This window comes from Dendronephthya gigantea, unplaced genomic scaffold, assembly GCF_004324835.1.
Source record: "Dendronephthya gigantea isolate DGI-Jeju-01 unplaced genomic scaffold, DenGig_1.0 000067F, whole genome shotgun sequence".
NCBI lineage: Eukaryota > Metazoa > Cnidaria > Anthozoa > Malacalcyonacea > Nephtheidae > Dendronephthya > Dendronephthya gigantea.
This window is the reverse complement of record NW_021163077.1, coordinates 784,090-799,019: the sequence shown is the minus strand read 5'-3', so window position 1 is coordinate 799,019 and position 14,930 is coordinate 784,090. Positions and strand designations below refer to the sequence as shown.

Sequence of the window (14,930 nt, the reverse complement as noted above, 5' to 3'; positions counted from 1 at the left end):
TTGTTCATAACTTGTTCATGCCGCTAATAAGTTTCGGTCTAGAGTAATCATAAACCACTGAAGTAACTTAACCCGGAGTTTACTCGCACAGCCGGTCAATGAGAAACGATAAATGAGTGTAAGTAATCTCATCATGCCTAATTGCTCTTTTGTCTTGAATTTCATATTGGCTCTGGAGTAAATGCATGTGAGTCCTCCTTTACACCTTTTTGCAACTGTTTTAACACCGAAACATAAATAGTGCATTCATTAATTGTTAAACCGAGAGTAACATACAGCATGAGTTTAGCCGTAAAAGTTTTGTCCCGGCGTTTAGCTGTGAATGTATTGTACAGCAAAAACATAAGGTTAATCACCAGTAAGTTGTTCAATATATATTATTATTGGCGAATCACTATTATCATCAGTGACTATAACACTACTATCATTTCACCATTATTTTTTTTGCTATTCACTAGTATCATTGGCTAATCAATATTACCATTAGCAAATTAACAAATACATAACATTGAACCGTTGTCTGTTCAGTTATAGATACACGGTATGACGTCATTTGTGATCAGAACAAAACAAAACAAAAAAAATCCGAAATTAAACAGGCAAATAGTTTCCCCAACACTTGAAAAATTGACAAAGTAGAAATTTTGCAGATATCACGTTTACGTGTTCTACAGGATTGAGGAATGCTATTGGCTAGCTTAAGACACGTGCTAAAATGTGATTGGCTGACAAAATAAAACAAGAGATGACTAAATTCGTTAAAATTATCTGTGAGGTCATTCCTACGTCTGTCCTTTTATAAATCATGGCTCTCGACCAATGAAATTGCTAGAATTCTTAACGTAATTATATAATCACTTTTATAAGCTAATGACTATTCAATACTACCATGTGTAAGATGATCACTTTAATTAATGATATGTACTGATGTCTTAAGCCATCACTATGTGTCAAAATTTTAAAATATTTTTCCATGCTTTTGAATATGATCTAAAGTTTGAATTCCTGACGTATCGTTTCGACTTTTTAGCGTTTTTCCCTATTTTTTCTTCCTCAGGACATTTTGCGAGTTTGATATAAGACGGGTCTTTTTCAGCATCCGGGTCTTTAGGTTGTTCCCCAAATGGGTCACATGGCCAGGGTATCCCCGTGACACGATCGTAAATCATCGGATAGTGACCGGCACGTGCTACCTTGTAAGGGGGCATTTTTAAAGAGTCTTCATCTAAAACAAATTGATAGAGTTTGCCTTAATGTGAATCGACCCCACGAAGGAAGGACTTTTTGTTTTTGAGGGTAGATTTCCAGTTACCAAATCTCATGCCATTATTCCACATTACCTCTTATCGACTTTCATCGTTCATTTTTTTCCTAATAATGCACACAATAGACCTTTTCGGTAATTACGTCACAACATTTTAATATCACAACGTTTTGAATTTAAAACCACCTGAAATGAAATAGATTTTAAGTTTTACTCTCACGAGCCACGTGCAAAGATGCAAAACATCCTTGTTCAACACATGCATGAAAAAGATTTTTTTTGTTTTGAAAAATAAATGTGGAAATAAGCCATAACACGAGAACGAGGCTGAGGGATCAAGACCACTTATTTCCATACTTATTAGTCAAAATGAAAAATTTTTTTCCATGCACTGGAAGAATATTTTGTGGCTGTAAATTTAAAATGTTGTGATGTTATTACCGAAAAGCTCCATTGACTACGAGCAACAATAAGGGCAACAATAAGCGAGCAGCTGACTGAGTAACCATTCTATAGAGCAAAGGTAGTAAATCTCATACGCCAAGAGGAGAAATCGGATCCAACCAATCAGATCTTGAAAAAGGTATTCTAATGCACGATAGAATATTGATACACACATAAGTCCAGCGTGGTTTTAAACTTGAAAATGTACTGATCCAAACTATCAAAATGTACTGATAGCAGAAAGAATTGGCCATTTCAATGCAGACGAATAGAAATTTAAATCGCATAGGAAATCTCAACTCGGCCATTTCAGTTATTCTAAGTGACTTATGCAGTACTGCATCGTTAGTTCATTCATATTCGATATCTGCTGTATACTTGTATTTGCAGTTTATTTTTATTGTTATTGTTGTTATACTGTTATATTTTTTATTCCTTACTTTTTTTGTATAATTTCATATCGGGAAAAAAATTTTGAATTGAAACTATAATATATAATATTGGGTTTCACAAATTAAAACTACTTCTCTATTACCATTTGCGACGTCCGCTAAAGTCAGTTTCGGGAGACCAAGTTGAACTAGGAGGAAAATGAAATACCAAGTTTTTATCATCGCGGCATATTGACAGACGAAGTAAGAATCTAGAAAGCGGAACATGTTTGTGTGAAAAATTCTTTACCTGCGATGAAATCAAACGCTTCACTTGAGTCAAAGATAATGTTGCAATATTAAACATTGACGTCGAACAATCAGTGAAAGATGTATGCATCATGTCGATTGTATGATATAAAGAGAAATGTTTTACGATGAAATGCTGATAAATATCTTGTTAAACCTAATCGTCTTTTTCCTTCCTCGTTTAACTTGTCAAGGTATAGTATGTACTTGAAAAGTTTAGAATTAAAAACTCTCCTTTCATACTTTGCCCTTAAGGCCTGGAGTTATACGTCGCATTTTGGTCGCGTCGAACGCAATTCGAACAATAGATAATGAGATGATAATTAATCATCTCATTATTTATTGTTTGAATTGCATTCGACGCGACCAAAATGCGACGTATATCAAGAACTTTAAAGACCTCAGAGAGAGCCTCAGACTAAAAGATTTAAGAGCTAATTTAATAATGACACCTGTATGTCTTCAATAAAGTTCTATAAAGCATGTAACACCAGTGTCGAAAACCTAATTTTGCATATTTTTTCTACAGAGCTTGAGATTATCGGGAAGAACAGCATGTTGTATGATCCAGTTAACAACCTTCCGTATCCCTGCGATTCTGAAGCCAAACCAAAGATAAGCAAACATTTGAACCGTGTGAACAGACGTTCTTTTGAAGGAAATGGGTTAAGAAGAGTTCTTGTAAAACGGGCAGATGGCGACAGCATTCCGATCAAACTACAGCCGTGTCCATTTCCTAATAGCACTCAAGAACATCGCTGGGAGAAAAGTACGTTATGATATTGGGTCAGGAAAAGAATTCTACTTTTAAGAGATGTGACCATCACAAGTTGCACGAAAAATTGCACCGTTTATCAGGACCTTAATACAAGTTCGAGATTGATGGCGTGCCTATAAGTTATGGGTGGCATTTCAGTTATAAAATAATTCTTTTTCCATATTGTTCATTGTTGGCTTTAGCAGTACGTTCATATTAAGTTTTCAGAATTTTGAGAACTACATTCTTTATTGTGCTGTTGTCTGCTACCGAATCCCTCACTCACTAACTCCCATATTGCTATTATTGTCCCATATATATTCGAATAAATGTCAATCATTATATTAGTATTCACTATTAACTAGCTCAATACTACACCATTCAAGGGTGTCTCAAAAAAAACGAAAACCATTGAAATCACCCATAATAATGTAATTGTTAGAGTTTGAATGCCTAAGCACTCTGTTTGGACCCACAAATGTATAAATGTTTGCCATAAGCATTTTTATGCATGATGCAGTAAATTTGTTTGCACATAAAAATATTCATTAACAATATTTTCAATTTGTCCTTTGTCGACCTTTATCGAAAAGCATTTCGCACTTCCGTTGCACTTTGGGTACGCGTATAATTATATCACAATAAACACTCGTCAGTTGTTCCGCGGTCAGCTGTACCATTTCCTTTCGAAGCAATAACAAGGCTAATTTAAATTTAATCATATTCACAATTTCAAATTTTTGGGCTAAAATATGTTAACACGGAATTCAAATTTTAACAATGAGTGATTTCAATAGTTTTCGGTTTTTTTGAGACACCCCATGTATAATATGATTGGACAAATCTGATGAAAATGAAGAATGTTTTGTTCTGTTCTAGCGATAAGAAGATCTAGTTTGCCTCTCAAACGGACACGTGAACGGTTCCTTAGGAAGCTATGGCAGTACAAGAAACGAAATGATGTTATTCGAAAAAGTAAGGAAAAGCATATATTTCAGTCTTTGGTTGAAATTTTGTCGGGTCGACAATCTTCATTGTATAGTGTGTATCGAAAAAAGGCAACCACATAATATTCAAAAATACAACCTGTACGTGTATATGTCTATATTTCAGTTATACCATCATTACCAGCACCTAGGTGTACATACTCCCTGTACCTATAATCTTACAAGGTACCCTTTTAATTAAAAAAAGTGCTTTGAAATTCGTATTAAACATAATTATAGCGATATCTGGGTGTGTAGTTCAATTTGAATGTCAAAGACTAACTCATTGGGGCCGACATCTGCATGGCTTGAATACACCGTGGTCTCATTATTCATGTCATTGTAATTGTGCCTTGTGGCCTTTCGAATCTGTTTAAACAATGCACGGATGCATATTTACATAGATTTAAAAAACTGAGAAAACTGAACAATAAAGTCACAATGAGAGTGCTCTGTTCAACAGTTCAAGATCGATTAGGATAGTTTTGAGCACAAAACGTGAAAGTAAAATGCATTACGTTGCCAACACTTGGCATAAAGATGTAATCTAAATATCAAAGCTTAGATATCATCAGGAATAGTACTTTAAATTAAATATCACTATGAATCATTCCGCCGTTGGCCCAATATTATATGGTAAGGTAGGGAATTAGCATACTTTGTCATGGAGCATGTTTTTTTCGTTCTAACTCTTGCTAAGTTTATGCTGAAAACAGGCTGAGTGTGGCAAACACAAAGTAAATCATCGCTCGATTAGAATTTAATTGAGTTAATACGAAGAACCTTCCTATATATTGTGAGTTCTACTCAATGGTTAAACTCAATACAAATCGCTATATTAAGATCTAAATTATGCGTGTATGGCATCACTTGTCGATATGCATGCTTGTAACATCGCGTGGAATAAGACGTTTAGTGAAAATAGGGAATATTACTAATAATAGGGAATGCATGTCAACAAACATTTTCTCTACAACGTCTCCCAAAGAAACGCTGGTCCTCGACGAGATTTAAATTAGCCATATTGTCTTAAAACAATCAGATTCTAAAATGATCTAAACAATCTAAAATGAATTTGAATTCAGTCAAAGACTATATATAGGGGCACCCTGTACACTGATAAATTCTTATTTATACCGAACCTCACACTAACGTTAAATCACATTTCCAGTTTCTCCAAAAGAAGAAGCAATTCGTGGTCAGTTGTACGCTGGAACTGACATCAATACAGGTTATGGTGGTGTGGGCCTAACAGGAGCGAGTCTCAGTGTGATAAACATGCTGCCTTACATACATGCGTTTGACACGAAAACTGGGATGCCTTATGTATGTGATCCTGATAAGAAAAAGCCGGACAAAAAGATTGATAATAAATGGAAAATGATTGTGGCGCCATGTCCTGATTTTAAGAAATGTTTGTTTCCTTGGACTGAAGGTTCGGTGTTTCTCTTTGCATTCCTAATTTAATCCCTTTAAATGGTAGAAGATGTGTTATTTGGTAGTTTGCTTAAATTGGTAATTCCTTTTCCGCAGCAAAAGATTGTAAAACGTCTGTAGACGACAATTCGCCAGAATCACCTAAACGGCGTTGGATTATAAAAAGAGTGATATGGGTCCCAGTACTTACGCCGCCTGGTAGCCGAAGAAAAAGAGCAGGAAAATATCATATGGATGAAAATTAAGGTTACGAAGGTTAGCAGGTACGTAGCTACGTTTTTCTATAGTTTTGAGTTAAACGAATGCCATTTTGTGCTCATATTTTATCGTGATGTTATAGAATTAAGAATTAATATAACTGTAAATAAAAATATTAAACGTAAGATAGTTATCCACTTAAAATGAACAGTGCGAAAATAATTAATAGGAAGTGAATAAACTGGTGTGATGAGGATTTCCCTCACTTTCTCCAGCTTTAGTATGCATGAATCAAAAAAACACACAAACATGACCATTGTAAAATAAACATTTAAATATAATAAACATCTAACTAAATTAATAAATTAAATAACTTAAAACGTAAAATAGAAACTACTGGTCATCATCAACTCACAAGAAATATCTGTAGCTAATACAATTTTAAATAAATAATTTGCGCGTGAGTATATATAATGAACGAGAAATTCACAGGTTGTTTTGTCTGTTTTTTATCTCCACGCAGTATAATAATGTTGCGAAGCTGCTTTAAAAAAATCTCTTCTAACCATAAAAATTTACCACTTTTCACCACTCACTTGCCGATTAGATGGTAGGCAACACCATGCATGGCCAAAGACAAAGCCAATAGCCGGTGAATATAATCTTTATAAAAAAGTGGGTAACTTAAGCTAGGCCTACTTTTTATCGGCTATCAATGATATGGTAAACATGGATATTCACATTTGAATGCATGAAGGCCTGGTTTTCACATTTGCGATGTTCTACGATCCATTGTCAATGATCATGTATGAAGTAGATAATTTTGAAGTAGCTAGATAAACAAAGTATTCTAGGTAATATCAATGAGCACCAAAAACATTCCCGAGTTACGACATATGAAAACCAGGCTTCAACAACATGCATATCGTTTTTAAGTTTAGATATTTAATTTGGCTATGATAAGCGCACTTTAGAGACTTTCGTCTTTAATATATATATCATATGTCTCTGACTGTGTACAATATTATATCAGGATCGTTTAGCTTTGGCTTTCTTTTGTCGACGTTTCTCGCTTGGTAGGAAATTCCATATCCGGACCTTGTTGTCTTCACACGCACAGATTATCTTTGAGTCATCTACGAACAGAGAGTTCACGCTCGCCTGACGATCGCCCAGCGTTTTTAGGCATGTACCACTATAACAGAGAGAGATGTACATTTATCAAAACATTTTTTAGCACAACGTTGTTAGGTTTCATATACGGCTTGATCAGGTCCCAATCGTTTTAATCCAAAACCAATAATGCATGGTACTGAAGATTGGAGATATATCAAATATTAGATGCATCTATAGTGTGTTTCAGACTATAACATTTCCCCATGCAGCTTACTTGTGAAAATCCCAGTATTTTGTTAGACCGTCTTTCCCTGTGCTATAGATTATTCCTCTCTCAAGCTTACCACGGACCATTTGAATCTTTAACTTTGTACATTCCACTCTGCAAGAATGCAAAGACTATCAATAAAGCCCTATAACTACACGGGCGATTTTTGACGACGATGTTCTTCTCCTGGTGCATGCTTTTAAGTAAACTTAACAGAGTAGGTTACTTTACTTCGCCAAGCCTATACAACTCTGTGTACATAATTTATACAAATATATATAGCATACGCTAGAAAGAGAAAATCACATGCACCGATAACAATCACCCACGTAGCCGTGGCTTAAAGTATATCAAAATTAAATTGTCGCAAAAACAGAGACGAACAAATTTAAGTAAAACTGAAAGAAATCTTTGGTTAATCGAATGTTATCGGGGGAAGCAATCCGAACTAAACTTTTTTTAAAGCTCGGTTCTTTCTAAACTGTTATATTTATTTTATACATGCCTCATACCTGTCCTCATGACCCAGAAATTCCTTTACACATTTCTTGTTTTCAATACTCCACAGTAACACACGATTCCCAGTTGAGGTTGCTAAATAGCCCTTCAATACATTACAGAAAATTAAAGCTCACATTGCAAACATGCAGTTACACGCGGGGTGAAACATGTGCACGCAGAAAACGCTAAACCGTAGTGGGAATGCTATACCAACGCGGATTTATGCTGTAATACGAAGTCAAATCATTTCGAGCAGAAATATTCTGAGACAGGATTTAGTTTCTTCAATATTTCGATATCTACGACGTATGGCATGCATGGCAAAGATTGAACTTTGCACAATTTCAAAGTTAAAATACTTCAATATAAATTGGCTTTATGTAGTTGTGTATATAGCTTTTTAAACAAATTTTTACGACAGTTAAAAAATCACCATTTCTTTCGGCAAAAATAAGATTATTCTAAATTTCGGTTGGGATATTCTTAACACAGAGGATGTTTATTTTCTGTGTATTCTTTGTTTTACTTATTCCCTGACTTACATGATCATAACTCAAACTAGTCACTGCTGTTTCTTTTCCTGGTATTCCAATACTGAAGTGTTTCAAACATTTCCCAGTTTCTATATCCCATATTCTCACGGTCTACAAAGAACAAACAAATGTCAAAACTCTTGGTTTGGTGGACGGTGGTACTGGTGATGTGTTTGGGTGGTTGAAATGGTGATATCAGGTAGCGGTTAGTTTGATGGTGATGATTTCAAAATCATGGCATTTGTTATTAGGACTATATGAAGTTACCATGATAGAGGCCGATGAGTTTGATGATCATGATCATGGATTGCGATTAATATAACTTCAGTGATCATGGTGAGTTCCATAATGATTATAATGGAAGAGATTAGACTGATTAGTTATGATGTACGATGGCTATTCTGATGGGTGATTTTACGTAAATCTGATCATGCATGCATGCAGTCATGATATTTTTTATCTGCATTTATTATTTTTATCAAACCGGTAGAGATTCAAACTTGACATACATGATCAGCAGAACCAGTGAAAGCACGGTTATTTTTTTCATCAATATCAACACAAAACACCGAGGCATTGTGACCAGTCAGAGTTTGCAGGAGACGACATTGCCGTGTGTTCCACACTTTTGCCTGCGTAATATATTTAGATTGCATTTTATATGTCATGGTTGTAACAGCATGATATATATATCTGGATGTTCCTGAAACATGAGACCATTCTTACCGTTTTATCTCCTGATCCCGATACAAGAATTTCACCTTTTCTTTGCATGGCCCATACTGGACCGGTATGACTCAACAAAACTCTACAAAAACGTGAATATTCATGTAATGTTAAAAAAACGGCTGCAAATTTCAAGACAAAGAATCGCTGAATTGAAGATTTCAGATTTCAAGTTCTTACCTTATCGAAGTGCCAGTTTTTAGATTCCAAACCTGTAAAATATGGCCAGTGAATTAGTACATGTCGAAAAAGGAGAGCTTTCATTCAATATTTTGTGTCGCCAGTTTAACTCCGTTCAAAATTAACAAGTTTTGAATTTTCTCCCAGAAAATGTAGCATTCTGTATTTTCTAGTCTTAAACTAGTGAAGCAAGTACTTTAAATACTCTTATTGGCCTTTTTTCGTGTAGTCAGTATAAAAATATTAGACAAGGAATATTGATACGTACTCTGATTGAGCTGTCGTGCGAGCCACTGATCAGCAAAATTTTTGACAGGAAACATAAACACCATACTCCTTTCTGTGCATGGTGAAATTAAAATATGAATGATTAAATAAACATGTTAGTTTCATACCAATATAAATTAGAAATAACTGATATATGATGTAAATTGAACAATTAAGGGGTATCATAATAAATTACGTGATCACAATTAGACCTAAACAATTAACGAGGTCGTGCCTAAAGTAAAAGCACTTAGGTCAGCTTAGGTATAGAGGACGTGGGAAATAGACATTAGCTATATAACAGGAGTAAATGAAACTTTCTTGGCAGATTCTTTTCCAGTAAAAGTTTAAGGTTGCAGAAATTGTTGTTATCCTATTTCTAAGGTCTTGGTTGAGCGCTGTAAGTGGGTCAACGAGTCCAGCGTATGCGAGTATCCTATATAAACCAGGAGATTAAAAAACTTACAGAGTGCCCGGTTAGTGTTTGAATTACGTTTCCTGATTTTGCATCCGAGACTCTAAAAAAATGTAGTATAATGTTTAATGTAGGATATTACAAAACAGTCCTATACGCTACACGCCACCCACCCATCTAGCGTTGTCTCTCGTTCCAAGGTTTACTTGAAAGGGAATGTTTCTGGCCGAGTATACTTGACTTTGGCGCTATGCAGAAAAAGGATGCCAGGTCGAATCGTATTTGGTGGGGACAGAAATGTTTGCTCTGAATAACGAACCGTAAGTTGCGAGGCCTCCCCCGAAGACAAGTATTTTACCCAGGATACAGACAGTACAAGCTAGGTTTGGAGAACGTGTTTCTAAATACACCCGCACACTTACTTAATCGTTTTGTCGTAACTTCCACTCGCAATCAGATTTTCAAATATACTCACAGAAAGCACTCTATGTAAAAAAGTGTAAAAAAGTTACACTGGACCGCGACGTGTCATGTGAGACACTTTGTGATATACCGTTTTGTATGTCCAGCAAGTTCCATTAAGGTGCAACGGCCTTCCGTCCAGTTTTGTTGTAAATCCAAACTCTCTTTATAAACTGCCTTCCAGTGCTTGGCCTTGGTCAGTGGTACGCCAATGTAAATTTCTCCACATTTTTCTTTCCATAAAGTTTCATCATTTGCAACTATGTTCCATGTTCGAGACACCTACGTATACATAAAGTACGATAAAACGTCTAGCATACATACAGCTTACAGAAAGACTGGCTGTTAAATCATCACCAAAGCTTTTCTGAGGACTAATTGAAACAGCACTTAATTCTTACCTCGCAAACTAAAGTTAGCTCTTTGACTGTCAAATATGATAAAATGAGACGCGATAACTGCCTGGGTAACAATGAAATGAAATCCCTGTATCGTCTTACCTAGAGAAAAGCAAAAAAGTTTCAATCATTTTCGAGTTTTCCAGTACACTGCACTGCACTGCACTGCACTGCACTGCACTGCACTGCACTGCACTGCACTGCACTGCACTGCACTGCACTGCACTGCACTGCACTGCACTGCACTGCACTGCACTGCACTGCAGGATTCTGCCCCTGCATAACCTTGTGAGATTGGCTAGTGTACCATTTGCTTTACACCTGCGACTGGCGGCTGGTGCATGCACTGGTTAGCTTGAGTGAAGCTAATCGTTGTTTCCAACATATTGATCGAAGCTACAAAATAGTTACTTACTGAAATCAATCCCGAGATATAAAACAGTTCACTTCGATCCAAATTTTTGAGAAAAATTTGAAGAAATTCATTTCTTTTCCACACTAGGGATAGTACAAAGTACATATAAGATGAATATACTGTGTTGTATATACGAATGAATCAACATACCACTCCACTCCTGAGCAAATCGATATAAAACGAGGTCAAGTTCCGTACGGAGAGAACCATTCTCAGTTTCTGATTTCGTAAAGTTGTGCGCAACAACCCTGAAAACGATGTGTTTATGTAACTGCGGTTTGTGTTTATGTAACTTGGTATTCTCAACAAAGATGCGTCCACTCTCTTCGTCCGCTCTCTTCGTCCAGACCTCGAGTTGAGCTTACCTTTGATTATGCTGGATTTTTACTCCTTTCTCGTCATTCCATTCGGCATCCTTCCTCTGCATGTGCCGTCTTATTTGATGATTTATCTGCTGACCACCTAGACTTGGCGGTGCAGAATGAACACTCAAGGCAGTGCCCCCATGATGCTTCCTGATGCCGGGAAAGCGAACACCAAAATAGCTACTTTGTGATTTCCACGCCCCAGTGGTTATCTCACTGGCTTCGGGCGATCCTCTATAGCTGAAATACAGTTAGCATTATGATATAGCTTCCCGCAGTATTCTAGTTAACCTGCAATCTAATTTATTGTAAATCATAACCGTGGAGTTGTGTTCGACAATACGTCATGGTTGGTAGTTAATATTTAGGTAGTATTCTGCAATAAGCTATCACGGTTCAAATAACCACTAAAAAACATTAAAAGTACTTCATATAGTCACGTCTACCTTAGTCTTGTCGAAGATATCGGCGAAAACGACTTCATTATCGGCAGCACAGAGCATGATGTCCAGTGCTTCACATCTTCCTGATTTCAAAAGAAGAATAAAAGATTCGATCATACGAAACCAGCTAAAATTTGGTCGTGTAAACAATTGAGATAATCTGTTGCTTATATCCCATACCTCATTTCTCAAAACAGCACTTTTCAGAAACGGAACCTTTTTGCCCTTCAATTTTGAAAAAGCAAAGCATTATCTCTAATAGACTAATGATAACTACATTGTAATATTTTTAATTTGTTCGACATATAAAAATGATATAATCTACCGCGTTTTTCGAATCACTCTCGAACGAAAAAATTGACCAGCAATAAATTCTCCACTGGGGAAAGATAGTATTTATTAAGTTAAAACGCGAGTAAAAATATCACCTTTGATCTCAGAGATTTTGCATGTTTGTGGATTTCTCGGGAGACTGGGGTCGATATTGGATGAAACTCACTGTTCACCTCAGCTGCCGTTAATGAACTAAATACGAAATCTCGGTGCAAAGCTGGCTGTAAAACCTTAAATAAATGATGGTTGAGTGAAGCGTTAAAACATATATAACAAGAAAATTTAAACACTAAAATTTCAATACTGTCATCAAACACTAAACTAATGCAAAACCGTGGGCCTTGATCAAAATGAGTTGACACCCATGCATCTTATCTGAATATAAATGTAAAAGACAGTGTGAAAGTGCATAAATTATGACTGTTTATTGGTCTGTTAAGTAAAACCAAGCAGTCCTCAGAACTTTTATTAATATAACTCACTGTCCACAAAAGTTGAATTTGTTCTCTCTCGCATTTTGACAGCAACTTGTCAATAAACACGAACCTCTGTCAACACAAGGGATATTAAATGGATTAAATGGCTCAAAGTTATTGGATGACTGTTTTGACAACGCCATGTCATGACTGGATACCAGAAAACTTTGCAGTGAAGGTAACTGAAAGTTTCAAATATAATAGGGCTGTTAAGACGTCCGTTTCAAATAGACATTTCCCATATTAACTCGAGTTGCTCTGTGAAAATTAGGGTGGATTTTAATGTTTTACATGTAATCGTGAAGCAGGGCATTTTTTCACATCTGTGACAAGGGTATGCATAATCCATTAGTATATAATGCTGTCGTAGATTCACCACAGCTCGGTGCGAAAATTTGACGTTCAGTTTACAATTACCCAAAATCAATTTTGTTTTTCTAATGTCGTAAAAATCAACACTAGAATAGTTCACGGGTATTGTTGCTCGTATCGTCAGAAGTCCAAAAGACACCCGCAGTTGATATATAAAAATTGACAATCTTCTAACATCCTCATGCAGAAAAAATCAATCGTGATTTTTGGCACTTCACTCGATGCACGTAAATTCTAGAGGTTAAAAGGGTCTTAATTTCGAGTGATATTATACAGTCACACTTCAAATTCAAGTCAGGAACAGTCGAAGGAAATAAGAAAAATGAGTCAACTATAGGTCCTCCGGCGAGAATCGAACCTACGCTTTTGCGATGCCGGTGCAATGCTCTTGCCACTGAGCTACAGAGTTAGCTTAAATAGCTCTTGTACCTATAGTTGAATCATTTTTTCTTCAACTGTTCCTGGCTTGAAGCGCGACTGTATAATATCACTCGAAATTAAGACCCTTTTATAAACCTCTAGAATTTACGTGCATCGAGTGAAGTCCCAAAAATCACCTATTTTCTCGTAAATGAGAGCAGAAACCGGCATCTAAAAATATGACCTCTCGTGTTCTGAGAAACAGGAAATGGTTTATTCAGTCTAAATATACATCAGTAATTGTACTCAAGTCTGATAGGTCAAGAAAAAACCCAGTATGAGTTGTATCATCTGTTGTTCTCCTATAGTCACTTCAGTGCGGTCATATAGCACGGCTTATACACTGAGACACTTGTAGAACTTGGTGATTTTGAGAACGTTCCAAATTAAATTCGCGGTCTCCTATGGCTATGTTTATAAGATTGAATACCTTCGCTGAGAAGCAAAATTACATTTTCTCGGCTTTCGAAAAAATGACTTATTATGATTGTACAAAAATCAAGGCTGTAGATATTATATTATTATAACCCACAACATGATCATTAACCTTATTACGAAAGACTCTCTTTTAATTGACGATATATTATCAAACTTCTGGACAATATTACTGTCAATATCACTCTACATATTATATACATCAGCACATAATACCTCTGTATTGCTCCATTCGCTAATCCAACCACTGATATAATCAATCTGTTGCTCGAAGTCTATAGTTGTTAACGGCTTATGCTTCTCAAACGATGGCAAAATGGTTGGACTTTCGACGGATTTCTTATCCAGCTTTGCAAGCATACTTAGTTTTCATCTTGTCGCAAAATTCACCACAGCCATTACAGGTTCATCTTCGTGTCGTACCGTTCTTTGTGGTGGTTCATAGTTTATAATAAAAATATCTTCGGGGTTTATGCTTCATCCCTGTTTAAATAAATACAAACCCATGGTTCTATAGGTTTTGATCCTTGTATGTGTCGGTAATTTGATCGGAAAGTTTTGAGATTAATTACTATTGCCTGGCAACATCGGACGCTGAAGATGATGCATTTGAAATGAAATGCAAATGTTAGACGAGGTTCGTACCTGCACAAACATCTGCGCATTTTGCTTAATACAAACATCTTCACCCATCAGTTGATATAATCTACCCGAGAACCATGGTCGAATACGCCATTTTCCGGTGGACTCGACTATGGTCAAATACGCCGTTTTCGGCGGACTTGACCATGGTCGAATACGCCGTTTTCGGGTAGATCGAAACGATGATCGAAACGAAGATTTAGCAACGGAGCTAGGCCCTGGGGACGATGATGAACCACTGGGATGATGAACGATGATAAGAATATGCCCTCTTTGCCCACTTGATTTTCGTATTAATTAACGAGTAGTTTTTCAGAATGCATATAAGTGAATAATTATTTACTTACTTTTTGCTTGTTGAAGGTACAAGTTCAGCCATATCAACAAAAAATACCAG

General features: G+C 36.2%; 2 protein-coding genes across 3 annotated transcripts; one reads left to right on the top strand and one right to left on the bottom strand.

Moving 5' to 3' along the window:
• Positions 1 to 2,458: 2,458 nt before the first annotated feature.
• LOC114530948 lies at positions 2,459 to 6,119 on the top strand. Of its 2 annotated transcripts, none has more exons than XM_028552571.1 (5): positions 2,459 to 2,582; positions 2,918 to 3,157; positions 4,025 to 4,120; positions 5,303 to 5,566; positions 5,665 to 6,119. In XM_028552571.1, exons 1-5 carry the CDS (start codon positions 2,507 to 2,509, stop codon positions 5,811 to 5,813), a joined length of 825 nt encoding a protein of 274 aa, XP_028408372.1. In that variant the 5' UTR covers positions 2,459 to 2,506; the 3' UTR covers positions 5,814 to 6,119. The 2 variants fall into 2 exon arrangements, with proteins under 2 accessions (XP_028408372.1, XP_028408373.1); XM_028552572.1 differs by lacking the exon at positions 2,459 to 2,582 and adding an exon at positions 2,752 to 2,842.
• A 94-nt stretch (positions 6,120 to 6,213) lies between these two features.
• On the bottom strand, positions 6,214 to 14,446 carry LOC114530947 (F-box/WD repeat-containing protein 7-like). Its single transcript, XM_028552570.1, has 20 exons — positions 14,108 to 14,446; positions 12,671 to 12,736; positions 12,284 to 12,418; positions 12,036 to 12,080; positions 11,859 to 11,938; positions 11,413 to 11,652; positions 11,198 to 11,295; positions 11,048 to 11,130; positions 10,636 to 10,734; positions 10,326 to 10,516; positions 10,195 to 10,257; positions 9,824 to 9,875; positions 9,359 to 9,430; positions 9,091 to 9,122; positions 8,911 to 8,992; positions 8,694 to 8,816; positions 8,194 to 8,295; positions 7,663 to 7,754; positions 7,157 to 7,264; positions 6,214 to 6,961 (listed from the first exon to the last, which is right to left on the bottom strand). The coding sequence occupies exons 1-20, from the start codon at positions 14,249 to 14,251 to the stop codon at positions 6,796 to 6,798; spliced, it is 2,073 nt and encodes a 690-aa protein (XP_028408371.1). The 5' UTR covers positions 14,252 to 14,446; the 3' UTR covers positions 6,214 to 6,795.
• Positions 14,447 to 14,930: the final 484 nt, after the last annotated feature.